Source organism: Echinops telfairi, unplaced genomic scaffold (genome assembly GCF_000313985.2).
Source record: "Echinops telfairi isolate 266 unplaced genomic scaffold, ASM31398v2 ScPeMD7_22;HRSCAF=79, whole genome shotgun sequence".
NCBI classification, from domain to species: Eukaryota; Metazoa; Chordata; class Mammalia; order Afrosoricida; family Tenrecidae; genus Echinops; species Echinops telfairi.
In genome coordinates, this window is record NW_022103919.1 from 8,934,694 (window position 1) to 8,951,663 (window position 16,970).

Here is a 16,970-nt window from a genome sequence, read left to right on the forward strand (position 1 = left end):
CGCTCTTTCACAGCTCTGGCTGGGTAGGAGAGCCCAGTGAAATTCATAGGCAAGTCCTGTTCTAAAGGAGAGAACAGCCCTTTCGTGATGCCCTTGACCCTTCCCAGCCCCCTGGGGCCCTGCCTCAAGTCCACACCCCTGAGCCCCACTCCCCACCCTCTCCTGCTCCCTTCCTTCTCGGATCCAGCAGCTTAGGAGCAGAGGGCTGCAAAGGAAAAGGGACACACACTATCTCTCTCTCTCTCTCTCTCTCTCTTCTTTTAAAACTTCATTCCCACTGAAGAAGTTTCCTGATTTGACACCCCGGCACCCCAGATGTTTTGTGGCTGGGAAGAAAGAACGTGACATCTATTATACGAACTTTTGCTTGCTTTCTTGATTGCATTTTTATGCAACAACCGCAGGGGATTAAAAGGCTGCAATCTGGAGAATGAGATGGGGGTGAAGTGGGGGAGGGAGGGGGGAGTGGCTTTCCCCAGGGAGTGGGTAACCCTCCGGAGGCAGAGACCAGTGCTCAGGGGCCTCTGCAGTCAGGTGACCCATCTCTTGATGCCTCCATGCTTTTCCTAGGATGGTTGGTCCTGATGTTATCCCACTGCCCCACATCTACGGAGCGAGGATCAAAGGCGTGGAAGTGTTCTGCCCTCTGGACCCGCCGCCTCCCTATGAAGCTGTGGTGAGCCAGACGGACCAGGAGCAGGTACTATTCGGAGTTTCTCTCCTGCACAAGGACTGCAAGTAGGAAAAATGGGCATGCCTCACACAGAACGATGGGTGAGGCTTGTTCGTGTACTTTTTTTGACACACACATACACACAGAGAGAATGCGGACCACACGCACCTTAGGCTGGGTTCTCCAGAGAAACAAAACAAGGTAAGGGTACTTGTGTAAATCTGGACAGAGATTTATTTCTAGGGCATGACTCACACCGCTGTGCAGGCTGGTAAGCCCCACCTGCATGGGTCAGGCATCAGGCTGGAGGCTTCTCCTGACTCACAGGACTTCAAGGCCTGATGAACCCCGCATCTGCTGGCCAGACGGCAGGCTGCTGGCGCATGTTCCAAATTATAAATGGTAGTAAATAATGAGTCAATGTTGAGCTATTGTGGCTGGAGGTCAGGTGATCCAGAGTTGGATGCAGGATGAGAGAGAGAGTCCTCTAAGATCATCTGTATATATTGAAGGCAAACCACACCCCAAAAGAACCCCCCCCCAACCTCAGGTCACAAACAGGAGGATAATTATGTAATACTGAGAATCACGGCATTGACACATAGCCTTAGCATCACGCCAAACACTTGCAGTTCAGCAATTTTTCCATATAGAATGTAGAGACATGGATCAGCCATCATCACTACCTCTTTCCTCATGGTCCCACCATCATGAATCAGAACTGAGCAATGTGGTCCCCCTTTCTCCCAACCTTGGTGACCAATAGTAAACTTGGACCTTCATGCATTCACCTATTCCAGAAATGTCCTGTAAGTGGGATCATCCTTTTGTGGTAGACTTAGGATGATGTTCTCAAACTCCATCCATACTGTGGCATATGTCAGAATTCATTTCCCCTTGTGGCTGAGGAACATTCCACTGTGTGGGTATACCACATTCTGCCTGCACAGCCCTCTGCTGGGTGGACGTTGACTTGGCTCCACCTTTGGGCTATAGTGAATTGCCTGCCATGAAGTCGCTGTCTGCTTCCCTTGTCTTCACCTCTTCTGGGTACTTACCTGGAAGTGGAATTGTGGAGTCGGATGGCAGCTCTAAAAGAGCCCGGGTGGCATAATGCGCCACACGTTGGGCTGATAACCAGAAGGTCAGCAGTTCAAAACCACTAGCTGCTCTAAGGGAGAGAGATGAGGCTTTTGGCTCCCATAAAGATTTGCAATCTTGGAAAGCCACTGTGGCAGTTCTACCCTGTCGTGTGGGGATGCTGTGAGCCAGAATGCAGCTTATGATAATGCCAAGCTGTGTACCTCCCACCAGCGACGGGAGGGTCCCAGCTTCTCCACAGCCTCGTCACTCTGTTTCTGGTGGTTGGATTAAAGAGTGACAAAACAGCCCCCACCCCTCTTTTTTTGGTCTTTTCCTGCACTGCAGGGGCCTTCATGCCAAATGCCAGAAGGAACAGAAGCTGCGGCGAGCCCGTCAGAACCAGTCTGCACACAAGTGACACAAGGTAATGAGGACACTCTTGCCACCCAAATTGCCACCGAATTATTGACTCAAGGCTTTAGGGGGTCCAAGGAAGGTCAGATGATGACCTGCATGGTATTTTGTTGGGGGCTAGGTGTGCTGAAGTTACAACCTTCTTTTCAAGTACAAAAATATGATTTATTGTGGTTCACAGGGAGTGCTGGTTACAAGATGGGCTGGGATCCACATGGTTGGCAGTTTGAAACCACCAACGGCTCTGAGGGAGACAGACTGGGCTTTCTACTCTCACAAACCCCCTGTCCTATAGGATCACTATGAGTTGGTATTAACTTGCAATGAGTTTGGCTTTTATTAGTGGGAGCTAATATAGGAACAGAAAATTATACCCAAAGTATCTTTTAGCAGCTCTGGTGGTATAAGCGGGTGCAGTTGGACTGCTAACAGCAAGGTTGACAGTTCAAAACTACCAGCCACTGAGGGAGAAAGATGAGGTGGTCCATTCCTTGGAAACCCACAGAGAGCCATGCCACTCTGTCCTATGCGGTCGCAGCGAGTTGGAATCGACCCACAGCTGTGAAGTATCTTTGACAAATAACCAGATGAAATTCCCAGGGCCTCCTGAGATAGGCTGTGCACTTGTGTTCTCCCATCTCAGATTTTTCTTTCTCTTGTTAAACTGAGACAGGTCTTCTGAGGGTAGTGGTGTGTGTGGGTGTGGTGACGGCTTCCTTTATCCCAGGTGAGCTTCTGCTGTGTCACTTAAAAGCTGGGACCCGGGTCCCAGTGTTGCGACATCTAGTGGGGCCTGCTTCTCTGCCCAACATGAAATATCAGAGTTGGTGCGCTAGGAAGGTTTTAAATGGCCTAGGAATTGTCCACTGGGACAAAATCGCCGGCGGTCATAAATAGCGGATCAACTTTCAGCTATTTGAGACGGAGGTGAGTTTTCCTACAGCGCCATTCGGAATAGGCTTCCTGTCTCCTGCTCGCCCTCGAGCTTTCCCCCTTGCCGCTGATGGTGATCGGAGCACGGGGCTGTAGGACAAGTTGGTTTTCCATTTAGCACTTCATACCCATTGAGTGTCCTGAGGTTGACTGCAGGCCCACCATGTCCTGGCTCCTTCCCCACTTCCTCCCTATGTGTCCACCACTCTTCTTTGCTCTGCACCCCTGCCTGCTGGGCGTACGATCAGCCAGACAGAACCAAACCCACTGCCATTGAATCCATTCTGCCTCCTAGTGACCCTGCAGAGGGTTTCCAAGCTATGTTGGTTTCCAAAGCTGTATTCCTTGGCGGGAATCTCCTCTTGCCTTCCTGAAGAGGCTGGTGGGTGTAACATGCCAACCTTGCCGTGAGCACTCCAGAACTGACAGCACCACCGAGGCTAATCTGCTCACCCTATAAAACCAACACCAAACTCCCTGTAGATCTGCCCCTGTGGGTTTCTGTAACCATCTGTGGGAGTAGAAAGCAGTCTTTCTCCTGTGGATCAGGCTGGTGGTTTGGCTGTAAGCTGAGCCATGCAGGTGAGTTCAGTGATAGCCCTAAAAAGTAACCAAGGCCGATGGTCTCGGGGGTTCTTCCAGTCACGCTGGCCTTTTCATTACTTTGAGTTTTGTTCATTTTCTCCTGGGACTGCACCTTGGGATCCCTCTCTGAGGACGCAGCTGGGCACCATCTACTTCTTCTGGTCTCAGCAGGCCTTTGGACTCATTGCCTCCATCGCTTCATCCCTCTGGACGGAGAGAGACCAATAGCGACATTAGCTGGGCACACACGGCCCCATTTGCTACTCTCCTTCCATCTGAAGCAGTGTTATGTTTCTGAGATGTTTGTCAGTTTTCCACTCAAACAAAACTAACTCCAACTCCCAGCCCCACAAAGGTGGTGCTCGTATTTTCCTGGCATAGAAGTCATCCCATTGTAAAGCAGTCTGAATGATTCAGCTAGTGGTCACTGGCTCTTTGTCTGGGCCGTGGGTCCAGCATTCACAGCCCATCATGCACTCTGTTAGGCAAATACCTCTGCCCCAGCATCGCAGCTGCAGCACACTGGGCAGCTACTCCACCGCTGCGGGCTGTACCTCCCACCACACAAAGCTTATCCCGAAGACCCCAATCCCACCCCCGGGGCTTCTACTGAAAGATGGGAGAGCGGGAGCTCAACCAGAGACTTGTTCCTTGCAGCATTGTTCGTGACAGCCAGAGGGTGGAAACCACCCGACACCAGATGCGTGGCTAGACACAAGGTGGCATCTGCATGTGTTAGAACATTACCTAGCCACAGAGAAATGTGGTTGTGATAACATGCCACACTGTGGCTGAACCTCGAAAACGTGGTGCCAGTGATCCTGGTCAGACCCCAAAGGACAAATGCCATAGGGTGCCACTGATCTGAAAGATTTAGAATAGACCAATGATCGGGACCAAAGTTCATTAGGGGTGACCAGGAGGCCTGGTGGGCTGTTTGAGCCCAGCAGCCACTCCGTGGGAAAGAAGAGGTGGCTTTTTGCTTGGATTCTGTTAAAGGTGATTAAAAACCCTTTGGAAATGGGTAGTGGTGACTGTTGCCGAGCACAGTGAGTGTGTCGGCACTGCACACATAAAACGGTTGATGTGCAAAAAGCCACCTCCTGGTCACCCCTAAAACAGGCTTTCTTTTACCATTTTGCCTTATTGGATGCTCCCTGGGAGAAGATTCTATTTGCCATTAAGAAAAACTGACCGTTAGGGCGTGGCTTCTTTATTTTCCTCCTGGTGTTGAAGCTGTGTTTGTTCTAGCTGTGGAGGGTGTGTGTGTGTGGGGGAGAAGCATTTCCCATGGTGCCGGGAAGGAAAACTGCACTGGCTAGTAGCCTAAGATACCGATGGTGCTGCAGCCCCTTCCCTGGCAGGTTTGGTCACACCGGGTTTCCCGATCAACCTTTTGAAGGCTGGAGTGGGTGGGAGAATGTTCTTCTCCTCAAAATTAGGTGGGGACACTCTCAACACACCTGGAGAAGAAAGCACGGCCTTGTCAGGTGCCAACACCAGCTTGGTGCCTCCTGAGAGGAGCCAGAGACCTTTCCAGCCCCTCCGGACGAGGTCAAAGAGCGACCCTGGGCTCCATCATTCCACAGAGAGAGGTGATGTCATCCTTCTTCCACCCCCATTCCCACCCCCAACCCGCTTGTGCTTGTGCCCCTAGCAGGGCCAGGTGAGAGCAGGGGGCTCTGGCCAGCCTCGGCCCAAGTGCCGTCACGTGGATTCTGACTCAGGGCCACCCCCTGCGTTGCAGAATAGCACTGCACTCCATAGAATTTTCAAGCCTGTGAACTTTTGGAGGTAGATTGCCCGGCCTTTCTTCCGAGGCAACCTTTCAGGTAATCGTTGAGAACTGGATTTTCACCAGGCTCTGTGCGTTCTGAGAGAGGTCTTGGGAAAGATAGTCAACCTTGGTGTTTCCCAAAGTGGGCGATACCGCCTCTTGGTAGGGGTGTGGTGGCTGCACCAGGACACCTACACCTTATCCTGGATTCTGGGCTACAGTGCAGTGTGTTTGATTGCCAGCGGGATGCAGAGAAGTTTGTTTTTTCCTGACAAGAGGGCAGTAGGGCAAATAAGTTTGGGAATCTCTCCTCTTCTTAAACTGGGGTCACAGCCCCATAGGGGCCGGTTAATTGACTGTGGCCGTTGTGGAAACTTCGGCAACAGTAAAAGGTTTCTGAATATATAATGACCCAAAAGTAATTCAAAGTCAGTGACTCCCAGGAGTTTCTGGTAGTGCTTGCCCTTGCTGGAAATTTCTTGGGTGAAAGGGGGGCACCCGTGGGAAAAGTTTAAGAGGCCCTGGACATATTTTACATGCTCAGCAGCTGGGATACGAATGGGCTTCTAAAAAATTGTGGGGGAAGTTGGACTCAGAGGTCATAGAATTTTTCCACGAAGAGTTTGAAGCCCCTTTGTATATATGCCTGCCACATCCTTTAAGGCAGGCTTTTTGTTGCCGCTTGTTTTGTGTCTTAATCGTTGTCATCCAAAGGACATTATATGAAAAGGGACAGGAGACGCCTTTGCCACAGGGCATGTCTGGTCCCTTCGTCCTGGGTCTGAGTGATGGGGTGATGCTCTGAATCCGGGCTCTTCCTGAGAGGGGAACACACCCACTCAGCCACCTCTCTCCTCCTGCTGAGTGTGTATGTTCGTAGGCTTTTTGTTGTTGTTTTTAACAAAAGCGATTTGGGATTTAAAAGTAACACCGAGCCTTTTCTCCGACTACGTGACTGCCTGAACATCTTCCAAATATCTTTTCCAGGGTAGAGAATAATCATTGATAGGGAAGATGGTCTGTAATCCTGTGAGCAAGCACGGCCTTCTTTTGTGTGTGTGTGAACTGTCCTAACAGGTGGCCTGGGATTTCCTAAAACTCTATCCAAATAAGGCTTTGCAAATCCTCCTCTCCCCCGGGTCCTGGTTCCTGCCGTGCCATCTCTGTTCTGCCCGTGGGCTTGCCTCTGAGAAAAAGTCTTGTTTCTACAGCGGCAGTGGGCTGGCAGCCGGGACTCTCAGATTGTCCATGACCATTTGACCGGCTGGCCCGTCGGCTCCGGTGGGAACTTAGGTCGCTGCGCAGCTCAGGGAGCTCTTCTGGAACTTTCTCCTCTTCTGGAGGGCTGCAGGACACTGCCTGTGTGAACTCTGCTTTGGGAGGAAGCAGCTTGCCATCAAGTGACTGAGTGCAGCCCTGGCCTCACACTTGCAGCTGTGTGTCCAGTGTTTCTAGAAGGTTCTGGGAGGTTGGAGGCGCCTGTGCCTGCCTTTCTCCAGAGGAAAAGCAGGGCCCCGTTTCCCTCCCTGCGGCTTCCTCCCTCCCTGCATCCTGTGGGGGCCTATCCCAGGAACTCCCGGTGCGCACATTGGTGGCTGCTGCCTGCGGTGGCGCCCCTGGTGGACACATGGAGAACAGGCCGGCTTCCTGCCACCCTCTTGCTGCACCGCTCCGCAGGTCCTCCTCCGGGCTGCCAGGTGGGAGAGGTGGATTTCCCAGCAAGCCTCGGCGGACTTCCAGAGTGGCCTTGACCGGCTCTGCACCCAGGCTCTCTTTGCAAAGCCCTTCTCGGCTGAGCTCGCTCCTATAAGCCAGTCAAGGGCCCTCGTGGGTGTGTAGGACAGAGGTACGGCCCAGGGGACGAGCTGGATGTCCATCGCACAAAGCGGTCTCTCTCGCCCTGAGCAGCTCCTCCATCCTCTCTCTTGAATGTTCTCATTGGCCAGCCCCGTTTCTCTGCCTGCCTCCACATCCACGTGCCCTTACCCCAAGACATCGCTGCTCCGTTTCATTTGCATCCCGGATGCTCTTTGTTCTTGTCTTCATCTTCGGGGTGGGGGTGGGGGGTGGGGAGCTGTGTTTTTGTCACCCAGTTTGGGGCCATGTCTCATCGGCACGACATCGCAGGAGCTCGTTGTCCTGTGGTTTGTTCCCGTCAGGTGGGCACAGCCTGGGGCCTGTGCCGGTGCCCCACGGCTCATGGTCCTTGGTCTCTGCCCGCAGCCGCCCCGGTGCTCAGCTGCGAAGCCGCGACGCAGACGGAAGGCAGATTGGCTGTGGCGGCCGTGACTTTGAGGCGAGGGGCGCGGTGCCGAGCTGTGCGAGCCAGGCCCCGGTCTCTGATAGATTACAAGTCCTACATGGACACCAAGCTGCTGGTGGCCCGGTTCCTGGAGCAGGCCTCCTGCCGCATGACCCCAGACGTGCAGGAACTGGTGGAGAACATCAAGTCCGTCCTCAAGTCTGACGAGGAGCACATGGAGGAGGCCGTGACCAGCGCCAGCGTCTTGGAGCAGGTAGTTCCGGCCTGGCCCGGGCGGTGGGGGCGGGGTCATGCTTCCCAGGGAAGCGGGGTGAGCAGGTTGGGAGTGGGGAGAAGGAATGGGGGAGAGCGTTCCTGCCAGTCTCGGGACTTCTTGGAGCAAGGAAAGTGAGAGCGGTTATTCTGGGGTGTGCATGCAGGCCCCAGAAAGAAGGGGCCCCTGGGGAATCAGAGCAAAGGATGTGGCCAACAGGGAGGCCACCAGGCAGAGCCAAAGCCATCCCCAATGCTGGTTTCTTACATGGAAGGGCCCCAGGGCACGTTGTGGGCTCCGGCCCTAGCATTGGCATTCACATGCCTGTTTAAGTGTTGGACAGATAACGGAAATCAGTAGCCCTTAGAAGGGTGAACCCACTTCTCTCCCCTATATAGCAAGTGCAAACCAACCCCGCCCACCCACTCCATGCCATCCAGTCCCATCCAACTCATGAACCCACCTGGGTGAGAAGATAAAACTGGGCCTGTGCGGGGGATTCCCCTGGATGTCAGCGCCTGGTTTTTATAGCAAAGGGCTGGACCAGGCAACACACACTCACTTCCAAGCATAGCTACCTGATAAGCAATAGGGCGACACCCAGCCCAGTCTTGTGCTTGAGCCTGGGGTTTCAGCCACCGTGTCCGTCTGGCTGGCTGAGGGCCTTCCTCTTTCCACTGCCCCACTACCTTACCAGGCACGCGGTCCTTCTCCAGGGACCAATCTCTCCTGACAACATGTCCAAACTGTGAGATGAAGTTTCTCCATCCTTGCCTCTAACAAGGAGCTTTCTGGCTGCACTTCTCCCAAAACAGATGTGCTTGGTGCCCTAATGCAAATGCATAGATGCTCCTTCAGTCTCCCTTATTCAGTGTCCAACTTCCACATGCACACGAGGGGGCTGCAAAGACCATGGCTTTCAGTGACTACCCCCAGCCCCCAACTCTCTTCCTGGGAAGTAGTTGTCCAGGCACTTCATGCCTCTGGATGGACAGACCCCGGACCCTTTGTTTGCAGCGAAGAACATCGCCTGTTTGGGCCTCCCAGACTATGGATCTTACAGGAGCAGACCACACCACCTTTCTCCCACGAAAAGGGCTGGTGGGTTTGGACCACCAACTGTGTAGCTAGCAGCCCAACACAAACCAGGTCAAGGTTACCTGGTTCCAAGCCTAGAGCCGCAGTTCCCACATTTTGAAGTGTACCGGAATTACCTCGGGTTCTTGTTAAAAATACAGACGCTCATCCCCCACTCCGGGCTCAGTGTGAAGGCACCTATGGGTGGGAGCCGGGCACTAGTTTCTGACGAGACCACCTTGGAATGTGCAGCCCCCAGGAGAATCGCTGGCTCCACCCACAGGGAAACTGTAGGGAAAAAGAGAAAAAGAATGCTAACTACAAAGCAGGAAATTGCAGGACACAAATCCGTTGAATCAGGCAGATTTACAGTCGAAACAGTAACAAGTTGGGGCAATTCTAGAACAATCAAGTCTGTCTGCTTTTCTCTGGCTCTCCTCGCCTTTAGAGGCGCCTGGTGATACAAGTAGTTAACAAAATTGCTGAAGGTTTGAGTTCACTCTGAAGCACATCTGCAGAAAGGGCTGGCAATCGGCTCCTCCAAACTTACTTTGCTCTTCAAAACCTTCGGCAGCATAGTTCTGTTCCTGCTCACACATGGAGTATGTGTGTATGTATATATATTTGTATTCTTAGTGTGAGAAGAGCCCTGGTGGCATAGTGGGTTTCATGTTGGACTGCTAACCACCGGGTCAGGAGTTCAAACCCACCAGCTGCTCTAATGGAGAAAGATGAGGCTTTCTACTCCCTTATAGATTTACAGCCTCAGAAACCCACAAGGACAGTTCTACGGGGTCCTGTAACAGTGCTATGAGTCAGAATTGATTCAAGGGCAGTGAGCATTTGGTTTGTTTATTCTTACAGTAAAGAGGCCATCCATTAAAACCATCTCCCTGGTGGCACTGTTGGGTAAGCATTGGGTTGCTCAACCCAGAGTCGATGGTTCACTCCCACCAGCCTCTCCTCGGGAGAAAGATGAGGCTGTTTACAGTCTCAGAAACCCTACATGGCGTCGCTGTGAGTCCCGGATCAACCTAGTGGCTATGGGCTCGGCTTCTGGCTTTCCACGTTGGGTGGTGCTTTGGTTGAAGCACCAGACTGCTTGCTAACCATGAGGTTGGGGACTCAAACTCTTGGGCCACTCCTGGGGAGGAAGCTGGCAGTCTGCTCCTGTCAAGATTACAGTCTCAGAAACTCCAGGGAGCTGCCCCACACTGTCCTCTAGCCAGAATCAACTTGGTGACAGTGGGTCTGGGGTGGGGGGTGGGGGTTCCCTTTTGGCAAATCACCCCTTTTCCTTTCCCCAAAGCAACAAAACATGAAGATACATGGGCAGGTATAGGAGGCAGGCCAATGCATCTTTGTGACACTTCACCTCTGCCTTTCCTCTTGTCCTCCCAAAGATAATGGCCCCCCTGCAGCCCAGCACTGCCAGGAGCTCTGCGCCACCTGCGCGGAGACAGCCGGGCTTGCTGCATCTGCAGAGCTGTGGAGACTTGAGCACCTGTATCCCAGCAGGGAGACCCCGAGCCGAGCGGAGGCCCCAGGGGCGAGCAGAGGCCGAGCGGCCCCACAGCCTCATCGGTGTCGTCCGAGAGACTGTCCTGTGACCCTGCAGGACCAGGTTCCCATCCACCTGCAGCGCAGGGAGGGAGAAGAGAGGGGCTCTGGAAGGCGGGAGCCGCCCCAAGGGGCAAGAGCCCCTTCAAGTGTTCCTCACCATGCAACTTCATGGCTGCAAGTTGGGGGGCCCTTTGGAGAACTCTCCCCAGAGGGGCCGCTCCAGAGAACATCTGTTTCCACTCGTGGGCTCAGTGTTGCGGATGGAAGGCCTTTGAGGGGTCAAGCGGCTCCCCCAGAGCCCGTGGCCTCTTCAGGCGCCATACTACAGGGGCAAGGAAGGGATGTGTCTCCACCACCCTTCCCACTGCTCTGGAGGCCCTGGGCCCTGATCGGGCTGAGAAAGGGGCTAATGATTCTCTGCCTCCTTCCCTGCTCCCACCAGTGACTGGAACGAGGACGTGGAGGGCTGGTCTGCTTGGTGTTTGGGGGACACGATGGGCAACCCCCAAAGGGCCGGAGCAGTCAGGCCTTGCTCTAGGTTGCCCTCAAATCACATACTCTTTAGGCAAAACAGGAAACTTCGGAAGCGGTGACTTTTACTGAAAGAAATATTTAGGGAGAGAAATATCATTGCTCCCATTTATTCGTGCTTGCTGCACTAGACCTAGCTGAGGCGGAACTGAGAATAAACATGTTTACTTTGCACCCCTGGGCTTGGCCATTTGTTTTTGTCTGGCACTTGGAATGTCTTATCTCAGGGAAGCAGTGGTGGCCAGGGCCCCCCCAAACCAAACAGCTGGTGCAGCTCAGTCAGCTCCAACCCACGGGCACTTCCTGTGTACTGGAGCAGAGCTGTGCCCCATCGGCTCTCCTGGGACTCAAGTTCAGAGCTCGCTTGACCCCCAGGCCTGCTGTCTGAGGCAGCCCTGAGTAAACACCAACCGAGAACCTTCCAGCGAGCAGCCCAGGGCTGTTGGACCATTCACACGCATGACCCAGGGAGTCCACTTCGACTCCTGGTGACAGATGTGTGTCCAAGTAGAACTGGTCCCAGAGTAAGGTGATCAGATTTTAACATTGGTAAAGCGGGACATCATTGATAAAACTCCTATCCTGGCGAAATAGCCACATCGCAGCCGAAAACCGTGTATACCCTAGCTTGTCATGCATTCTTCCCAAAAATCGGGACTTTTTAAAAACACCACGGGACGTGGGAAAAATTGTTCAGGACTGTCCCGCCAAAAGTGGGACATCCGGTCACCTTACCCCAGAGGCTTCCCAGGGGCTGGTTTTAGGGGCATGCCAGGCCTTTCTTTGGAGGGGCTTCTGAGAGGACTAGAACCAGTCCATCATGGGCAGGGTCCATCGGGTCATCTGTCTCCACCCCTCTCTGGACAGTTCCCCGACACCAGTGTAATCTCCAAAGCACACCCCTTCCTTCGTTTTGCAAGTGTGTGACTGAATGGCTCCGCGGGTCCCAGGAACAAGAAATCAGTGACATCATGGCAGATTGGGGATTAGCACTGTAAAGGGAAGGCGCAGTTAGGAACAAACGGCATGTGAGGGTTCAGAAAGTGTTCTCCTAGGCAGAGGGGAGGCCATGCCAGGCATGGGCACTTGGGGGCACAGTGGGGTGCCGGCTGACGAGGGGAAAAGCAGGCAGCCACCCCAAGGCTGTTGTGAACTCTTGGCGTGCAACATGGGAGCATTTTCAAGGGAAGAGTGGCCGACTTTTCATTTCCATTTTCAGAGGACCACTGTGCACAGACAAGGGTTTAGCTAGGAGCAAGTGAGGACCTGCCCAGAGACCCCCTGGTGAGCTCGGGAGGCCTGCTCCTCCTGGGCTGTGTCCCAGGGGCTGGCCTCACAACAGCCCACCAGGTGGGAGTCTTGTCTCACTTTTCAGGGGAGCAAGGTGAGAAGGGAGCAAGGACACAAGGGGTCAGAGACCACTCCCCTCTCCCACTGTCCCCTCCCTCCCTGTGGCTTCCCCATGCTCCGCTCAGGAGAGAGCTTCCTGGAGGACCCTCAGTGAAATCCCAGCTCCACAGCCGCCTTCCAGCATGGGAGGTAGATGCCACCTGCTTCAAGTTCACAAGCCAGAGGGGGCTGCAGACGTAGATCTGGGAACTGGGGGAGCCGGGGACCAGGACCAATGGTGCTTCTACAGGGGTCTGCAGAAGGGCCTAGCTCCATGCCCACCCAGCACAGGAAACACCGTGGGCCCACCGCCTTCCCACTTCTCTGAAGGCCTGGCCACCAGCTAGATAGCTGCTCAGTGGGCACCGGCTCACTCCCCCAGCCAAACCCTGTCCTTTCGGAGGGTCTTCCTATAGCACAAGCCTTGTGCCTCCCCCGCTCCCTGCACTACCCACACGAACAGGAGCCATGCCTGGTCCAGCACTGCAGCTCACGTTAACCTCACGCCCGTCCTACTCCGACGGCCAGGCCTTTCTCTGAGGCACCTCGGGGTGGATGAAAACTTTTGAGTGGGCGGCTGAGCATGTTACCCATCTGCACCAACAATAGCTTCCTCTTCTTCTGGTACAGCTGCTCATGCCCAACCAGCCTGTGCTGCCCTTCCAGAGGGTGCAAGGCACTCTGATGAGGCCCCACTCATTGAGGCCAGCCCATTTCCCTTACCAGTCTTTCCTCCCTCCCCGTGCCAGGAGGACCTTTCTGACTTTCCCTCGCCTTGGCCCACCTGCAGCCCTTAAGTTCCCCTGCAGCTGGCAGGCGGCGCAGACCTTGATCTGGAAGGCCTGGGGTGGAGAGGTTCCCCCCACTGTCTGGTGAGAACAGCCGGAGAGGTGGTTTCAGCCAGCCCAGGACAGAGACACCCCAAGCAGAAGAGGGAAGCCCCCAGACTCCCTGCCAATGAGGTGCTTTTTACTCACAGCCACCCTGTAGGGCAGAGTAGAATGCTCCTGTGGGCTTCTAAGGCTGTCCATCTTCAGGGCCCCCATTTGTCTGTGGGGTGCAGGACCAGGCCATGTGTACTTCTGTTGGGTAAGGGGTCGTGGACTCAGAACTGACTTCACCACCACACATCTTTCCTGGAGCAGAAAGCCTCACCTGTCTCCCAGGGAACAGCTGGTGGGTTTGAACCACCAAACCTGAGGTTGGCAGCCTCTTTCTTAAACCTGCTGCACCACCAGGGTACCAGGGACATCAGCCTGTGGGGATTGCTTTGCTGTTCACAGGGGAGGATGAGGGGGGCTGCAACCTGGGGTGTTCTTAAAAAAAAAATCATTTTATAAGGGGCTCTCACAGTTCTTATAACATTCCATCCATCAGTTGTATCAAGCATGTGTGCACGTGTAACCATCATCACCTTCTAAACATCTGCTTTCTGTTGGGGCTGGGTCCGAACTAGGCAGCCCCCGTTTGGACTAAGCTGAAGCAGGTCCGGGCCCTGCACATGCTTCTCTGCACATCCCAAAGGTCAGCGGCAGCCGGTGCCAGATAAGATAACCTGTGAAACCAGATGTTCTGGGTTCAAAGAAAGCCACGAGGCATGAATAAGCAATTCTCAGAGTTTCCAGACCCCGTATGCTGATTGCCATAATTGCCATACATTCCTCACCACCCCTTTAAAAACCCTTGCGCCCAGCTGCTGAGCACGACTTCCCTGACCCCTTGGCCTAGGTCATGGAACCTCGTCTGGGAGCTCCCCTGCCCCCCCAATAAAGCTCTTTCTGTTTCTGCTCTCCCTTGTCCTGTCAGTTATGTCCATCTTCCTCCCTGACCCTCAGTTCCGACTTTAATTTGGTGCGTGAAACCCGGGAGAGGTAGGGACATGGGCTCCGTGCTGTCCTGGCCCTGCTTCGGCTGGGATGCAGCCCCCCCCCCCCCCCTTCTCGAACCCCGGAGCCTGTGAACGAGCGACTTCTGGTCAGTATCTCTCTGTGTATGTTCGTTCTGTCTTGTCTTGTTTGTTGCTCTGGACACCGAGGACCAGCAAACTCATACGGGAACATAGGGTCCGTGGGAGGCTAACTAGTTGGAAGCCCTGAAAAGCAAGTACGCTAGGGAGCTGAACGTGGCACCGCTGCAGGGGTTTATTCTGCACCCCCAGTACCAAGAGGAGCTGGAAATAACTGCCCTTCCCGGAAAGGGGTGTGGCGATAAGGCCAGTTTCTCGTGTCCATCTTTTCTCTGTGTCTATCTTCTCTCATGTGGCCCCCGGCCTTTTGTCTCTGTGCTTACCTCCTGGGATTCCTGCTGATAACAGGACTCCTAGCACTAGTCCGAGCAGTCACTGCACCTTCGGACTGGACTGGAACGCAGAGCGTGTGCCTGAGCCCTTTCTACCTGTCTGTGTGTCTGTGGCCCTGCAGTGCTTTCTCTGAAACTTTCTGCTTCCCCTACCTCTCACCCTGAACAAAGGCCTAACGAAACTCCCATTTTACAGGCTGTAAAGCCAGGGCCCCTCCCCCTCCTGGGCTTCCATTGTCTCTCTCTGATCCGAGGTCCCTGTCTGCCGGTTAAAGCCGCAGGCCTGCGCCAGGGAATCTTCCTGTTCCAGGGAGTCCAGGACTCTCCCACTGGGCCCCTACCTCTGACAGGGACACCTCTCAGGGTTACTGGGCCACCTCCTGATGGAAGGGTGCGAATGGGGACCAGGGGACGCCCTTCTCCTCTGTCCATACCCCCTGCAGTGTGAGACACAAAGTCTTCTGTCCCAACCCCCTAAGGACAGTCCTTTGGGGTGCCTACTGCCAACCTTACTGAATTGGGTTTGGCTCCTGGTCTCCGCCCTACATGCCTGGTCTTTTTCTGTAACCAAGTTTGGCCTCAATACCAATTGGACATGAGTCGCGCTAACCAGAAAATAGCACTTTCAATTTTAAAGTTCCCCGCAACCTCAACAATTTTTGTCAACAAACTCACAAAGAATCAGAAGTCCCTTATATTCAGGTCTTTTTCTTTCTTCGCTCCCGTCCCTCTCTACTACCTGACACCCTGCTCAAGACCTCTTAGCCAACACTCTCTTAATCAGGCCCGGACAGTACTCCCCTTCCATCTTTCTCCGATCCCCTGACTCCTTATCGGTGCCCCCAGTAAGACCTCCTCCATATTCTGGGTACCCCTCACCATGACCTCCTCCGCTACCCCCTCAACTCCCAGAGGCTAAGGCACTGTGCCTCGGACACCCGCCCCCTCCCCGAGCCAGACCCCTCAGACTCCCTGGAGTCTCTCTCTCTCCCCTTCCGGCTCCCTCCCTGCTCAGCCTCCTCTGAGCCAATACCAGCAGCCTCTGACAGACCTCTCCCAGATAGGGAAGCAAAGCACAAATCCATGGTCACCACCCTGACACCAGCAGGAGGGAGGGGTCAGAAAGCTCTGGAAAGTAACAATGTTAATCGCAGTACTTTTGATTTCAATATCCTCTGGAATCTCGACAATTTCTGCCCGTAAACTCACAAATAGTCTGAGATTCTGTATCCAGGCCGCCTTTCCTCTGAGCTCCCGTCCCTCTCTCTGTATTTCCTGCTCCCCTTCCCAAGTCCTCTTAACTAAAAAAAAAATTCCTCTTCTCCTCCTGCTTCTGCACCCCCCTTTGGTGTCTGCCTTTTCAGACCTGCCTGAACACCTTGTCTCCCCTCCTACTCACCCCTCTCCCTATTCTGGCCACACCTGGAGCCCCCACATCCTCTTCTCCTGATCTACCTGCCTCGCTGGGGGAACCCTAGTCTGCACTGGCCTCTCCGGTTAGCAAGCACATGCGACCTCAGAACCCCCTTGTCCTTTGTCCACTCCGGGAAGTGGCCAGAGCTGAGAGAGTGGTCCGGTTCATGTTCCCTTCTCTCTCACTGATTTATCTCAGATTGAAAAGCGTTTAGGTTCCTTTATGATGATCCCACCACCTACATTAAGGAGTTTCGGTATTTAACTCAAGCTTCTGATTTGTCCTGACATGATATTTTGTCATCCTTTCCTCCACCCTAACCACAGATAAGAGGGAACACATTTTTCTTGCTGTTCAGCAGCACTCCAACCAGGTTCATTTGACCGACTCTAACCTAGGCGGTTCCCAGACAAAAACCTGGTTAAAGTTATCAAATTAACAATCAAGCAGGTAGGGACAGACGTCCCTGCCGTAATAAACCGCTTCAGTGTGCCCTGACTTGGGTTCAGGCCATTTCCCATATAGGAGTCAAATTTGATAATCTTAAGATCACTCAAAAGCCTGACGAGAATTCAGACACCCTTTTGCCTGGTCTTGGCACAAGGGACTCCATTTTGAATCCGGCACCTTCTTGGTTCTCAGAACTCACCTCTCATGGGCCTCCCTCACATCGGCCTCCCCTCCCCTCGCTGAAAATCACCAGTTCTGAGAACCAGA

General features: G+C 53.8%; 1 protein-coding gene across 1 annotated transcript in view; it reads left to right on the forward strand.

Annotated features, from left to right (window-relative positions):
• The window catches only part of FAM189A2 (family with sequence similarity 189 member A2), a 90,808-nt gene extending 79,482 nt beyond the window's left edge, over positions 1 to 11,326 (forward strand). Inside the window, exons 7-11 of the mRNA XM_030885131.2 lie at positions 571 to 700; positions 2,102 to 2,180; positions 5,131 to 5,283; positions 7,689 to 7,981; positions 10,462 to 11,326. Coding sequence (XP_030740991.1) covers positions 571 to 700; positions 2,102 to 2,180; positions 5,131 to 5,283; positions 7,689 to 7,981; positions 10,462 to 10,668 — 862 coding nt within the window. The 3' untranslated portion in view covers positions 10,669 to 11,326. The remainder of the gene's footprint in view (positions 1 to 570; positions 701 to 2,101; positions 2,181 to 5,130; positions 5,284 to 7,688; positions 7,982 to 10,461) is intronic.
• The last annotated feature ends 5,644 nt before the right edge of the window (positions 11,327 to 16,970 follow it).